Here is a 14,739-nt window from a genome sequence, read left to right on the forward strand (position 1 = left end):
TCAATCCCAGTCTCCCAATTCCTCCCACCCCACCCCTTTCCCCCTTGGTATCCATACATTTGTTCTCTAAGTCTGTGTCTCTATTTCTGCTTTGCAACTAAGATCATCTATACCATTTTTCTAGATTCCACATATATGCGTTATTATATGATATTTGCTTTTCTCTTTCTGACTTACTTCACTCTTTATGACACTCTCTAGGTCCATCCACATCTCTACAAATGATCCAATTTCATTCCCTTTTATGGCTGAGTAATATGGCTTTGTATATATGTACCACATCTTCTTTATCCATTCCTCTGCCAATGGACATTTAGGTTGCTTCCATGTCCTGGCTATTGTAAATAGTGCTGCTATGAACATTGGGGTTCATGTGTTTTTTTGAATTATGGTTTCTCTGGGTATATGCTCAATAGTGGGATTGCTGGGTCATATGGTATCAACCAAGATAGTTTATAAGGGAAATGGTTAAGCAGAGTATGATTAAGAAAGTTCCTACTTTATCTTCAAGAAGGGCCAATGGAGGACAATAATTGTTTTCATATGTCTTTTAAGCACTGAATCACATTTTATTTTGACCGAAGTTAACAACAGATTATTATTCTTTCTTAAGTAAGCTGTCGGATCTAAAATTCATTGATTCTATATTCTTACCGTTTTATGATCATTAACAATCATAAGTTCCAAATATTTCATTTCTTCAAACACACCACGAGATGGCTGTGGAAAATAAAAATATGTGGTCAGAATGGTCGTTGATAGAAAATATCTCTGATGCTGACTGTTAAGTGGTAGACTGACTTTGAATTTCAGAAGAACTCTTTGCTGTTCACTTTATGAACATCCTCAAAGAAACTTGGTCAGGGAAATGAAAAAAAAAAGTGACTGTAAATTGTGGGTAAACATACAAGTATTCAGAAAAGAACTGTATTTAATTATCATTAAAGTATTCATCCAGATAGAGAGCTCATGTTGTTTTTATTTGATTTTTATATGTAAAAATATTCTAGAGAAAAATGTTCAGTGTAATTCTGTTAAAATAAATAAAGCTCAATTTCTTTGGCATTAAGATACAATAAAAATATTCACATCTACTCAAAACTTCAAAGAAAAACTGCATGAAACTTTAATAAGAATAGCACAGTACATCTGGAACAGGTACCAATGTAATCATATAGAAACCTTAATTCAGTGGAGTGAAATTCTCATAATAATGTACTAATTCTTAACCACACAACTTCTCAAAGGAACAAATGTTGACAGTTACAATATTCTGAATTCTTCTAAATTTTGATTACTACTAGATAATCCTTTAAGAGCAAGGGCTAAGGATTTTAGCTGTCGTTTGTACTTTTATTTCTTTTTCATAGTTGGAAGAGTACATGATCATTGATCAGTTGTATTTTATAGGGGTGGGCTGTAGTGAAACATCAATAGCCTATATAAAACTTATTACCAACTGCATCTTCAAGAGTAAGCAAAAAGAGATCTCTAAGTTAAAAAAAATTGTTTCCATAATCACCATAATACAAAGACAGGCTCATAAAAGAGGATGATTTGACCTACAACCAAGTTTTTGATGGCTGGTGGTCTAATTTTTTCACAAAAGTACATTCAGCAAAACATTATCTAAAGTGTGCAATTTTCAGTATAATTACTCATTAAGTTATCTAGCAAATTACCATGTAATCTATATGCCATGGAATTAATTTTCCATTACATAGCATTCACCATGTAATTACTAAATAGTCCCCATCATTACAGCTTTCTAATCTATTATGAAATAGACTAGGAAGATAATTTCAGTTACAAAGCCCCTATACATTTATCAATACATGGGAGCTCTATGACAGTTGTTGATTATATAATTACATGATTCTTATTTTGTAACTATCATGATACTAATGGTCAAAGAGATTTATTCTGTTCAGAAAAACACATCCAGCTTCAAAGTGTGGTATAACTGTTTTTAATTTGAAAAGAAATACAAATAAGCATGATTAGTCAATATTTCAAAACCTGACTCTTCCCCTACTTTTTTGTTAGTAGATTATTTTACATGATAAGTCATACCAGAAAAAAATAAACAAATAAAAAGCCTGCTCTACTTTCAATAGAAAAAAATGCACCGCAATTTTCATAAGAAAAATGCTTTGAAAACAGAGCTAAAACAATACATTCTTCAGATGCCTTCAGGGTTCATAGAACATCAAAATCAGTTTATATCACTTACATGGAAAGCAGAATAAAAAGCACCATGCCCATAAGACTCAAATCATAGGATATTTTGGTTTTGGGTTTTGTTTGTAAGAGGAAATTGCCCAAATCTAAACCGTTTTAGGTACACTTAGCCACAGTGTGATGACAGGCACACAATTTGAGTGAAAGAGCCCCGCCTACAACTCAACGCCACACTCACATTCACTGCTCTCTTCCTTCTCCTTTTCAACCACTGTAATTCAGATAGGAAGGGCCACTGGTCACTGCTTTCCATACCTGTGCAAAAGAAAAAGAATACCAAAATTTATGTTTGACTGCATTTCAATGGGAGAATGTTTTTTAAATATTATATGAAGGAAAAGTGGCACCGATAGCATTTGTCATCTCAAAATCAAAATAAACTAAGGCGAAAAAAGCACGCCAATCAATAAATATTTCACATTTTCATAGTCACAAATATTAATATAATTCAAAGGTATAATTTTCTTCCAAACCTCATGAAAAACTTTACGAGCTATTCAAGACTCCTTGGAATATGCGTATTTCATCTACAACCACCTGACCCTGGATATCTGAAAATTTAGAAGAATTCTACTATGCTTAATTCATTTTAGAATTAAAAATAATATCTGGCATAAGCTTTTGCATAAATTATTAAAGATTTTGGGTATTAATATACAGAAGTAACATCACATACTCCAATAATCCAAAAGAAGCTTTTGCCAAATCAGCATGCTTGAGATGCCACAGGACAAGAGCATAAGACACTACAAGTTGGTTAAAGAGCAGCAAACTTCCAGGAAAATCTAAGGATGAACCTCCCTGTAAATCACTCTGTTAAATCTGGCCACACTCTCCAGTTCCTAACACAGCTTTACTTCTGGGCTTCATATTTCAGTCTTTCCATTAGAAATGAGTCTCCATCCTTCATTCCATTAAAGCCACAGTTCACACCACTGCCCACCCACACTGCTCACTCGAGATCTCAAACCTACTCCATTTCCCAACAAGCCTGCATGTGCACCGAGCTCCAAGTCAAGGCTCCTAGTACATAAAATAGAGTGGCTTCTTTAATTAAAACTTACTGAGATTCTTCATTTGCTTAGAATATTGTCCTGCCAAGGTTTTCTCGATTATGTGTGGTCGACCTGTGCTTTTCTGAAACAAAAACAATTGTAGTCAATTAAAAAGCAAGATGTGATCACACCTCTACGGAACAGTGTTAGCATTTTCTCTAATATCTTTCCTAAAATGGAAACACTTATATGCTGATGTGTTAGTTATCAAAAATGAAAAGTAGTTGGTTTATTGAAACTTGAATTTTAAATAAAATAGAGCATCATCCAATTGCCCCAGTTTAGATAAAAGCATAGTTTCATTAGCTACTCTTAAACTTTGACTTTCTTCAAAGCCATGAATAGGAAATGCACAAGAAAAAAACACAAATGGGCAATGAATATATTTTTTAAAAGGTGAATACTACTTGAACACTCCTTCAACATGCAAATAAAAAGATATACCAATTACTGACATCAAGTTGGCAAAGGTTTAAAAATTATGATAACTCTAGTCAATTATAGTTGCAAGGCAAAACACTTTCACACTGCTGGTGGGAATAAACTGGTAGCATAGTTCAGAGAGAAATTTAGCAATTCTATCAACAATCTTGAAAAATTCATATCCTTTGCCCTAGATACTACACTTTTAGAAAAGTCTTATTTCCATCACTACTATTAGCTTCCATTACTGAGTGCATAGTATGGTCAGCCAATTTAATCCTCACAAGAACTCCATACAGTGCATATTTTATCTCCATTTTACAAATTAAAAGATTGAGGCTCAGAGAGATATATTGTTGAGTTAAAATTATATTACAAAATAATGATCTAATTTATTTTTGAAAATATGGGAACATAACATTGAAAAACTGGAAGAATGTACACTGAAAGGTGAGGAGAAGTTATCTCTGGGGGATGGGATGATGGATAATTACTATTTGGTTAAGTATTTGCTTAATTTGCTTTTCCAAATTCCTTACAGTGTTTTATAATCAGAAAAGTTATTTTTAAAAGTGTTCTTAATAGATTACATAAAAGACTTACAATAATGAAAAGTTTTGCTCTTTATTTATTACTTGAGAAATAACATGAATTCTTACTACAAATACTTGATCCATATTACTGGACTTATTATAAAGCATACTAAAATTAATAATAATAATGAACCAAACATCAAAAATCTAAATTAAAACTTCCCTGGTGACGCAGTGATTAAGAATCCGCCTACCAATGCAGGAGACACAGATTCGAGCCCTGGACCAGGAATATTCCACATGCTGTAGAGCAACTAAGCCTGTGCGCCGCAACTACTGAAGCCTGTGCACCTGGAGCCCGTGCTCCGCAACAAGAGAAGCCACCACAATGAGAAGCCCACGCACCAAAAGGAAGAGTAGCCCCCGCTCGCTGCCACTAGAGAAAACCCGCGTGCAGCAACGAAGACCCAACGAAGACAGTCTAAATAAATAAATAAATAAATAAAATTTTTTTAATGGACTGTATTTTTTTTTTAAATCTAAATTCAAGTAGACTAAACTCTCAATTCTGGTATCAGGTGAAGAAGATACATAGAGTGATGAAACTCACAATTAGCAACATAATTTTAAAAACTGACTAATTTAAAGGTTCAAGCAGTGTTCCTTTCCCTCTACCCATGATGAAAATGAGGATAAATCATTACATGATTATGTAATCATTACATCATGAATGAAAGGCAGGCAGTAAAAAAGGAAGGCAAAAAAGAAAAGGTATGAAGTATATAACAATCAGCTCCTAAAGAATCTGATTATGGGTTTAACAATGCAAAAGCAACGTTTTAAGCATTATGATAATAACAGTTTATAAATCTCTTCAAGAGTTTAATAGACATAGTCACATATATTTATTAATTCATCAAATGTGTAAAATTGCCCTACTAGGGATGTAATGAAAAATTATCTCATTTTACCTATTTAAAAACTCAAGGCTTAGGGAGTTGTTATCTTGGGTTTTTTGTTTTGTTCTTTGTTTTTGTTTTTGTTTTTGTTTTGTTTTGCTTTAGAGTCACAGGGCCATTAATCAATGCCAGAAATCAAAGTCAATTTTTTGCTTGATGAGTCAAATAATTTTGCTGTGTACAGGTTATCTGCCTACAATTGGAGTAGGGGAAAAATATTTTACTTAATCAAAATGTCTTTATCTAGGTGGGATGGTCTTCATTATCTGGTAATTTTTATAATTACTAGTTGAAAAATAATACTGGTTTATTCAAACATAAAACATTTAAAACGTAATGACTTTTCTGCCTCAAATTTGAAATTAACCCATATTCATACATACACAGCAACATAAAGAAAATAAACGTTTGTCAACTGTTCTTGTCAATAGCCTGAATGACTATTTCCTGTCTCAAAATTACTTTGTCTACATTTGAAATCTCTAAAGATTAAAAAAAAAAAACATTTGCTGCTCCCCATCAATGATTGCAATATCCTGACTCTATCACTTTCAAAATATTCTTTTCCCATTAGCAGCTCTTTTCACTGATATGACTCCCCTACTGTTAACTCTTAGTGCCTTCACCTCCTACCATTCTCCCCTGTCCGCTCCTCTCTAACCTAGTTGGGTTCCTCACAGTTCCTAGAATACACTGGGAATACTCCTGCCTCAGGGCCTTTGCATTTGCTCTTCTCCTGCAATGCTTTTCCAGCCCCTTAATTTCCTGAGGGTCTTCATTCAAAACTCACCACCTCACTGTGTGTTAAAATATAAATTTTAACTCTCCTCTCCACTTTCCTGGCTTCATTTTTTCTCCTTAGCATGCACTATCTAACATACCATATGCAATTACTTATTCACCTATTTATTCCCGCCTCTGCCCCTGTAGATAACAAGCCCTACTAGGCTCAGGCTCTGTGTCTATTTTGTTCACCACTGTATCCCCAGCACCTAAAATACTACCCAGTATGTAGAAAGCCTTCATTACAATATTTTTAATATATATATATTAAATATTAAATTTGGTTGCCTTCTATTAGTGAGCAACATGATTAGAGTATATGATTTACTTTTTTTCCAGTTTTATTGAGATCTTATTGAAATATAGCATTGGATAAGTTTAAAGTGTACAACATAATGATTTGATATATATGTACATATTACACAATAATCACCACAATAAGTTTAGCTAACGTCCATCACCTTACATAGTTACACATTTTTTTCTTGTGATGAGAACTTTTAAAATCTATTCTCTTAGCAGCTTTCAAATATACAATACTGTACTGTTAACGACAGTTACATGTTGTACATTACATCCCCAGAATTTATCTTATAACTGGAAGTTTGTACCTTTTGACCACCTTCACTCATTTCCCCCACTGGCCTCTGGTAACCACTAATCTATTCTCTGTTTGCACAAGTTCAGTTTTTTTAGATTCCATATGTAAGTGAAATTATACAGTATTTGTTTTTCCCTGGCTGATTTATTTCACTCAGCATAATGCCTTCTTGATTTCTTATCTAGGTTGCTGGCCTATACATGACTCCTAACATTATTTTCTCCCCTATCTCAAAAGAAAACTAAATATTGTATAACATAATCATAGTTCAACCCACAGATTTCCCCACTGAAGATTCTTAGACTCACAAAAGTTATGTACTTGCTTACAGTCATACAATTATCGAAAGACCGTGAGAATAAAAGCTAGCTTAAAGGAAAACAAGGTGGTCAGTACAAAATAAAGCATCCTCTCTGCTCTTTCACTAGACTGGGAAGAACTGGTCTTAGCTTTAGAAAACCTAGGTTTGATGCCTCTTACCATGCTTTACTGGTATGTGACCTGGTATGTGTAACTTAAGCTTCAAAACTCATGGTATCAGTCCAAGTGTGAAATAAGGTGCTATAGATAAATGCACTGTGAAATCTACCAGATTGTCCTTTATTGCTCAAAAACAAAGATGCTGGAAAAGTAAGGAAAAGGAAACCATAAGGAAACTGATGTCAGACTCACCTCATCATGAACCAGCTCCAGTGGTTCTATCATATACACAAAGGTATTATCTTCAAACATACCACTGTGAAAAGAAACCACAGGAGGAGACAGTTAACAAATATAGCAAACACAGTATGTCTTTAAAAATAGTGTATCTGAATAAATACCTTTCTACTGTCCCAAATCAAATTCACATACCTGCATGGAATCACACTGTGTTCCCACCACTGCACTAGACAGTGTATAGGCTACAGAGAGTATAAAAAGTGTACACCAAAAGCATACACATTATACCTGGCATAATTAGTTTTTGAAATTAAATGGACAGATAAGAAGATTACACTGGGATAGAACTATTCATGCTGTTCCAGTATCTCAAGTTATTATTACAGAACCATGTACAACTAGCACAAATTTGTTATGCAAATCCAATATCATCTGTGAGAAAGCAGACAGGTTCTTCATGTATAAGAAAAAGCTAAAACCATCTGATTCTGAAGAGGCAAACAGAAGTATCTTTATGCTTGCAAGTTGCGAATTTCCATTAAGACTCTGTTGAAAATCGCATTTAATTTTGAGAGACACAGGATTTTTTATAAAGTGTGGAGATAGGATTTTCAAGATCCCTTTCATCACATGGCCACAAAAGACCTTTACATGCGGTGTTACTGTGTTCGAGTCTAAAAGGCACCTACAGATGTTTTTTAAGAGCCTGCCTGAAAGCCGAAGCATGGGCTCCTCTCTTTCGAACCCCACCCTTGCCTGGCCACCTCCTGCTTATCCTTAGGTTACGCTGAGTGATAGTTCCTCTGGGGGGTACCTCTGGGAAACCTTTCTGGACTAGGGTCGGTCATCCCAAAAGTCCCTGTCCTTCCCCTTCACGGTACCCACCAAAATGGCAATTAAATAATAATCTGTATAATCATTTGTTTAATCTCTAAATCACCGGCAAACCCTATGTGTTAAGAGAGCAGGGACTTTGCCCTCCTTGTTCATGACTCCACATCCACTCTCTACCCCAGGACTGGTACAGAAGAGTCACTAAAATAACTATGAAAGACAAGATGGAAAGGGTGAATGGGTGAAACCAAGTTCATTCTCCCAATGACAGTCCCACATACTGAAGTCCATTGCAGGTCGACAGAGCCACCCTGGAGTCCTTGATACCTCTGATGTTTCCATGGTAATAACAGTGCTCTCCACCCTGCAATGCAGAAGAAGATTTCATTGACAAATTATGCTTTCTCCATCACGATTCACTCTTTGGGATGATTCTGTAAAGCAAAAAGAAAGGCAAGGATGATCCTAGAAACTCCTCCTGTTTGACAGGAAATCTCAAAGAGCACTAGGCAATTTTTCAACTTTTCTATAAGAAGCAGGTGTATATTCAGTGTAACGAAGGAGAAAAACCTTTAACAGAGGAATAAGACACCAATGCAACTGGAACAACTTATATACCTTTCCTAAGCATGTGAGGGAGTAGACACTTACCAGATATTGTTAGGGAATAAAGTCTTCTACATCACTGAGGAGAGGCCCCCAAGGGTGCTGTTTAGAATCATTTTTTATGGAAAACTACACAAAGCTTGGGGATTTGCTTTCTTACCTTTTAAAATCAGTTTTTTAATTTTTTTAGAAATAATATATGAACTTAGTTTTCAAAGGCAAATAGTAACTGCGAGGACCGTTTTAAAACTCACAGCAGTTTCCTGTCACTTTCTCTCACCACCAACACATTTTTAACACTTTTAGCTGTTTCTTCTGTTGTTTACCAATGTATTCCTTTTTTCTTTTTTTTTCTTTTTTTTTTTTTTTTTGCTGTACGCTGGCCTCTCAATGCTGTGGCCTCTCACGTTACAGAGCACAGGCTCCCGACGCGCAGGCTCAGTGGCCATGGCCCACGGGCCCAGCCACTCCGCGGCATGTGAGATCCTCCCGGACTGGGGCATGAACCCACGTCCCCTACATCGGCAGGCAGACGCTCAACCACTGCGCCACCAGGGAAGCCCACCAATGTATTTCTGAATGGAATATTTATACTATTATGTCCTGATTTATTTCACTTTAGAAATTACCTTCCTAATATAGAATCTTGAAATCCCCTCTCACCCCCCATACATTTCAACACACATCACAGGCTTTTGGTTAAATTGATATTTAGTGTTTGTATTATGACTATGCACGTATTGTTCATAGCTGTGCCACTCTGATTACATTGTCTTTTTTGCTCCATTTAAACTTTTTTCGAGAACTTTTATTTTCTTCTTTGCTTTTCCATGTATTTAGCACGTACACAGACCCTATTATCTAAAACATTATCTACAAATCTTCTAGTATGGTCAAGCATATCAGGTAATTTATCACATCCGTTTTGTTCTTGGAGACACCCCTCTTGCTTCACCCTCCTACTGGGCCTGATGCACAGCTGCTTTACAGGACTTGTCTGTAGCATCATCCTGGGAACTCCTTTGTCCCCTTTCTGTATTGAATCCTAGATCCCATGTCTTCTCCATTCATGGTCCCCTTTCCTGGAGGTATACATCCCCTGGTAATTTGTTGAAAAAGTGTTTGTAGACGATAAATTTGATGAGAACTTGCATGTTTGAAAACCCCTTTTTCTATCTTCGCACTAGATTGATCTTGTGGGTGGGTAGAGAATTCTAGACTGGAAATTATTTTCTCTCAGCATTTCAAAGGAATTGTGCACAGTCTTAAAGTTTCTAATGTTGCTGTTGAGAACTGGAGATTATTCTAATTGTTGACACTGTCTATACAATCTATTTTTCCCCTTTTAAGAAGACTGTAGGAAATTCTATTCACACCCATTTTCATGAAATCTCAGGATGTGCCTCAGTGGGGACTTTGCTTACTGATTGCACTGGGCACTCTTTGGCACCTGTGAATCAAGAAAATGCACTCTACCCAATATTCTGTAATAATCTATATGGGAAAAGAATCTGAAAAAGAATGGATATATGTATAATATATGTAACTGAATCACTTTGCTATACACCGGAAAGTAACACAACATTGTAAATCAACTATAGTCCAATATAAAATAAAAATTAAAAAAAAAAAACAAACTCAGACTCCTCATGAAACATATTTGAGCCTGTGGCAGTGCAGGTAATAAATAATATATCCATTAAAATATTTAAAAAAAGAAAATGCATGCACTTCAGTTCTGGGAAACTTCTATTATTTCTCTGATAACCCCCCTCCTTTCCATTTTTCTCTACAAGCTGAGCTCTTCTACCAGAGTAGAGAAGGAATGGCTGCCTGTCTATCTGGTGTAGGGAGTAGATCAGGAATTTAGTACCTTCTCCATGTAGACTTTCAACCAATCTTTCTGTTTTCTGGCACCTTCAATTCCTGGGGCTTTCTGGGTGCAGGGACACAAGTTGGCTTTGCTCTGCTTGGTTTTGTTCCGGTGGAACTTAGCAAAGCAAGAAAAAACTCAAACCTAAGACAATTACTCCTCATCTGTCTGCTTTCTATCACCTAGAATTTTACGGACACCGCTGATCAGCTGTCTTCTCTTCTCTTGTCTTTATCCTGTGAGTTTACATCCTTTTTAAAATTCCTTAACGGTTATTTGAGTGGCGTATCACCAGGAAATTGAGATAAATATAAGCACTGAATCCACATTGCCTAACCAGAAGCTTCCTATTTGTTTTCTTTTATTTATTTATTTATTTTATATTGAAGTATAGTTGATTTACAATGTTGTGTTAGTTTCAGGTATATCGCAAAGGGATTCAGTTATACATACATATATATCTCATTTTTTTCAGATTCTTTTCCCATATAGGTAATTACAAAATATTGAATATAGTTCCCTGTGCTATACAGCAGGTCCTTGCTGGTTACCTATTTTATACACAGTAGTGTGTATATGTTAATCACAAATTCCTTAAAGAGAATACTGCCTTTGACTTTTTATTAATGATTTACATTCATCTTGATCACTGCTTATTAAAGTGTATTACAATAGCCTCAGAGGCTACTTAAGTGCCTAAAGGGGTTCACCCACACATCAAATCACCACTCCCCAACCAACTCAGTTTGTTTCCTTTTAGTAACTATAGTACACACTTTCAATGTTGGTTTCTAAAATTGGTATTCTAATGTTTTTACTATTTTGTAAAGGATTGCTTTTCCCTTCTCAAAGAGCAGCTCTGTATATAAATATTGACTTCTATATAATATGTCAAGTTCTATTTGCATTTTCAACTCTGGAACTTATAAGCACAAATGGTATCACACATTTCAGTGATTTGAGAATCCAGGTCGATACTCGGCAATTAAATTTCAGACTCTTCCCATGATTCTAAAAACAACCATAGGTAACTGTAAATTCCATCAAACCAGTTATTTAACACTTTGTGTCACACCAAAAGGCTATCTTAAGTCAGGTGATTGTTAGAAGTACACAGCAAACACTGTCATATTTATTTGACCTTTCTAAGAAGAGTTCTGTTTTTTAGATTTTCCTACAAACAAACTTTTTCCCCCCAGAAAATATTTCCAAGTCCTTTCTTAGATTTCAGTTTCATTCACTTGCTGAAGGTTGATGCTCTCTCAGTATAAAGGTCATTGGTACCTGTTTTAATTAAGGCAGAATATTATCTGAAGGGAACTGTTTGATTCACTGTATATCTGGAGGTGGATCACCATATTTTCTCGACTTTAAATGATACTTGTGGTAACATCTGATCCCTGATGTTTATCATAAGAAAGCTTTAATATCTAAATTGTGGAATTATATTAGCACTATAAGCAATTTGGCAGGTTCTAATTTAGTGTTAGTATTAGTAGCATTAGAGGATGTTCTGAGTTTCTTATTGCTTAATTTATACCAACTTTTTGAGAAAGCATTACCGGAAAAATACTGTTTGGCAACTCTCCAGATTATGCAGCATTTTGTTAACACCACTACAAAGTAACATCTTCGGGTATTTCATATTAAATGAATCCCCGTTAAGAAGACATATTCCCTCTTGGATATCAGGATGACAGGAGCGGGTCACTGCAGAGGGGCCCCTTGCAGAGGGCCTCATTAATGAAGACACTGAGTAGTCAGCTCTGGCGGTGCCTCCACCCAAGGAGCTAGCTATCTGGAACACTCACTGTCTCACTGTAACTGCTATCTCTATGCACAAATAGGAGGACACTCACAAAGTGCTAAAAGGCTCTGCCAAAGACAGCAAAACGCCAAACTAAATCCCACAACTTCAGGCTCCAGTGTTTCTTTCTCCAATCAGGAAGGCCTCAGACAGTACAAGAGTGCTGGCCAGACCCTTCGAGATCACCACTTATGAGTGGATCACAGATCTGTGACTAGGCAAACAGCAGGCAGGAGAACCAAAAAGGGCTCATTCAGCACATGACACAAGTCTATGTGTGCCTCCATGGGCATCAGCATTTTCAGATTAAAAGCTGTCAGTCAGGGCTTCCCTGGTGGCGCAGTGGTTGAGAGTACGCCTGCCGATGCAGGGGACACGGGTTCGTGCCCCGGTCCAGGAAGATCCCACATGCCGCGAAGCGGCTAGGCCCGTGAGCCATGGCCGCTGAGCCTGCGCGTCTGGAGCCTGTGCTCTGCAACGGGAGAGGCCACAACAGTGAGAGGCCCGCGTACCGCAAAAAAAAAAAAACAAAAAAAAAACCTGTCAGTTACTTAATTCAACAAAAATGGAACATCTAATAAATGAAGATTACCGGGTAGTCAAAGGAACTTAAAAATCCTAGTAAGTGTGCTCCCCAACTTTCTCAGCCCGCCACTTCCACATAAAATTCCACAAGCCAGATAATGCTCGAACAACCCCATTGGAAACCAGCAGGCAACTCCCGCAAATAATGAAACACCAAAGTCACGTGCATCCTTTAACACATTTCCTAATCAGATGTGTAACAGCTCTGTGAGTCTAGTGATAACTTGGCGAGGGAAAAAAAAGATTTGGCTCCCTGGTATTATTGACTGAATGACAGGAATGATTTGATTCTACTCACTTTATTTTTTTCAATTTTTTTTGTTCTTTTTTTAAAATTGGAATATAGTTGACTTACAATGTTGTGTTAGTTTCAGGTATACAGCAAAGTGATTCAGTTTATCTATCTATCTATATTCTTTTTTAGATTCTTTTACATTATAGGTTATTACAAGATATTGGGTATAGTTCCTTGTGCTACAGTACAGTAGGTCCTTGTTGGTTATCTATTTTATATATAGTAGTGTGTACGTTTTAACCCTATACTCCTAATTAATCCCTCCCCCACCTTCCCCTTTGATTTTACTCATTTTAAATAGAACCTATTGGAAACAGAATCTATCGTTTCAATATAATTTATTTTAAAATTGCCCCACTTTTGTGTCTGTTTAATTATCTCATCTGCTTCAGTAAAGTTCAATCAGCCAATTCTTATTATCTTCATTGCTTAAGAAACCCTCATAAACCTGGGCATTCATGATGACCAGGCACTGATGTTTTCAATCAACTCCTGTACATCTGGATAAACATTTGAAAAGAAACTCCACAGGCCACATCTCACAAATGTGTATATTATGATATTCCAGGTTCTGAATATGGTAATTAAAAACTCTGACACTATACTCAAGTGATTATTCTATATGCATATCTTTAAATACTTCAAACTTGTCAACCAGCATGATATATCAATCTCTTTAATAAATCACTGGGCTGGTTGCAAAAAAAGAAATAAGTTTAGAAAAATCTATGGGCTTCCTTGGTGGCACAGTGGTTAAGAATCCACCTGCCAATGCAGGGAACACGGGTTCGAGCCCTGGTCCAGGAAGAGCCCACATGCCACGGAGCAACTAAGCCCGTGCACCACAACTACTGAGCCTGCGCTCTAGAGCCCGTGAGCCACAACTATTGAGCCCACGTGCCACAACTACTGAAGCCCACATGCCTAGAGGCTGCACTCCACAACAAGAGAAGCCACCATAATGAGAAGTCCGTGCACTGCAACGAAGAGTAGCCCCCACTCACCACAACTAGAGAAAGCCCACGCGCATCAACAAAGACCCAGTGCGGCCAAAAATAAATAAGTAAAAATTTTTAAAAATCTATAATGGGACACATGTACCTGAATTTGAATACTACAGAATAAGGATACAAAAAAACATTTCAGAGAATTGGACAACTTGAGAACTCAACACCAGTTTAATTATTTACCTTCATTAGACTCAAGGGGAAAAACATGTTCGGGTATTAGAACAGTTTGGCTGTACTATATATATTTTAATGCTATATATATTTTTAATAGTTCACACAAATCATACTATTCAAATTTAAAATAGCTTTGTGAGGAGCCAGTGTGGTCTGCTCTCTTGATTTCCTGGGGAATTTTTTTAGCCTCCCTGTCAGGAGCCTTGCCCACAGAAGCCCATTCCCTCTGACAACAGTCCCTGCCAAGAAGCCTTCATGGACGAAGTGAGCTTGAGCTGAACCAGGGTAATGATTTGAAAA

At 36.5% G+C, this 14,739-nt stretch overlaps 1 protein-coding gene across 2 annotated transcripts in view; it reads right to left on the reverse strand.

Moving 5' to 3' along the window:
• The window catches only part of ADAM23 (ADAM metallopeptidase domain 23), a gene marked incomplete at its 5' end in the record, with an annotated part of 164,420 nt that overhangs the window by 55,848 nt on the left and 93,833 nt on the right, over nucleotides 1-14,739 (reverse strand). For both annotated transcript variants that reach the window (XM_082631139.1, XM_082631140.1), the window contains 5 exons: nucleotides 655-720; nucleotides 2,420-2,496; nucleotides 3,306-3,378; nucleotides 7,268-7,331; nucleotides 8,371-8,453. In XM_082631139.1, coding sequence (XP_082487265.1) covers nucleotides 655-720; nucleotides 2,420-2,496; nucleotides 3,306-3,378; nucleotides 7,268-7,331; nucleotides 8,371-8,453 — 363 coding nt within the window. The remainder of the gene's footprint in view (nucleotides 1-654; nucleotides 721-2,419; nucleotides 2,497-3,305; nucleotides 3,379-7,267; nucleotides 7,332-8,370; nucleotides 8,454-14,739) is intronic.

This window comes from Mesoplodon mirus (assembly GCF_964341445.2).
Source record: "Mesoplodon mirus genome assembly, chromosome: 8".
Lineage (NCBI taxonomy): Eukaryota > Metazoa > Chordata > Mammalia > Artiodactyla > Ziphiidae > Mesoplodon > Mesoplodon mirus.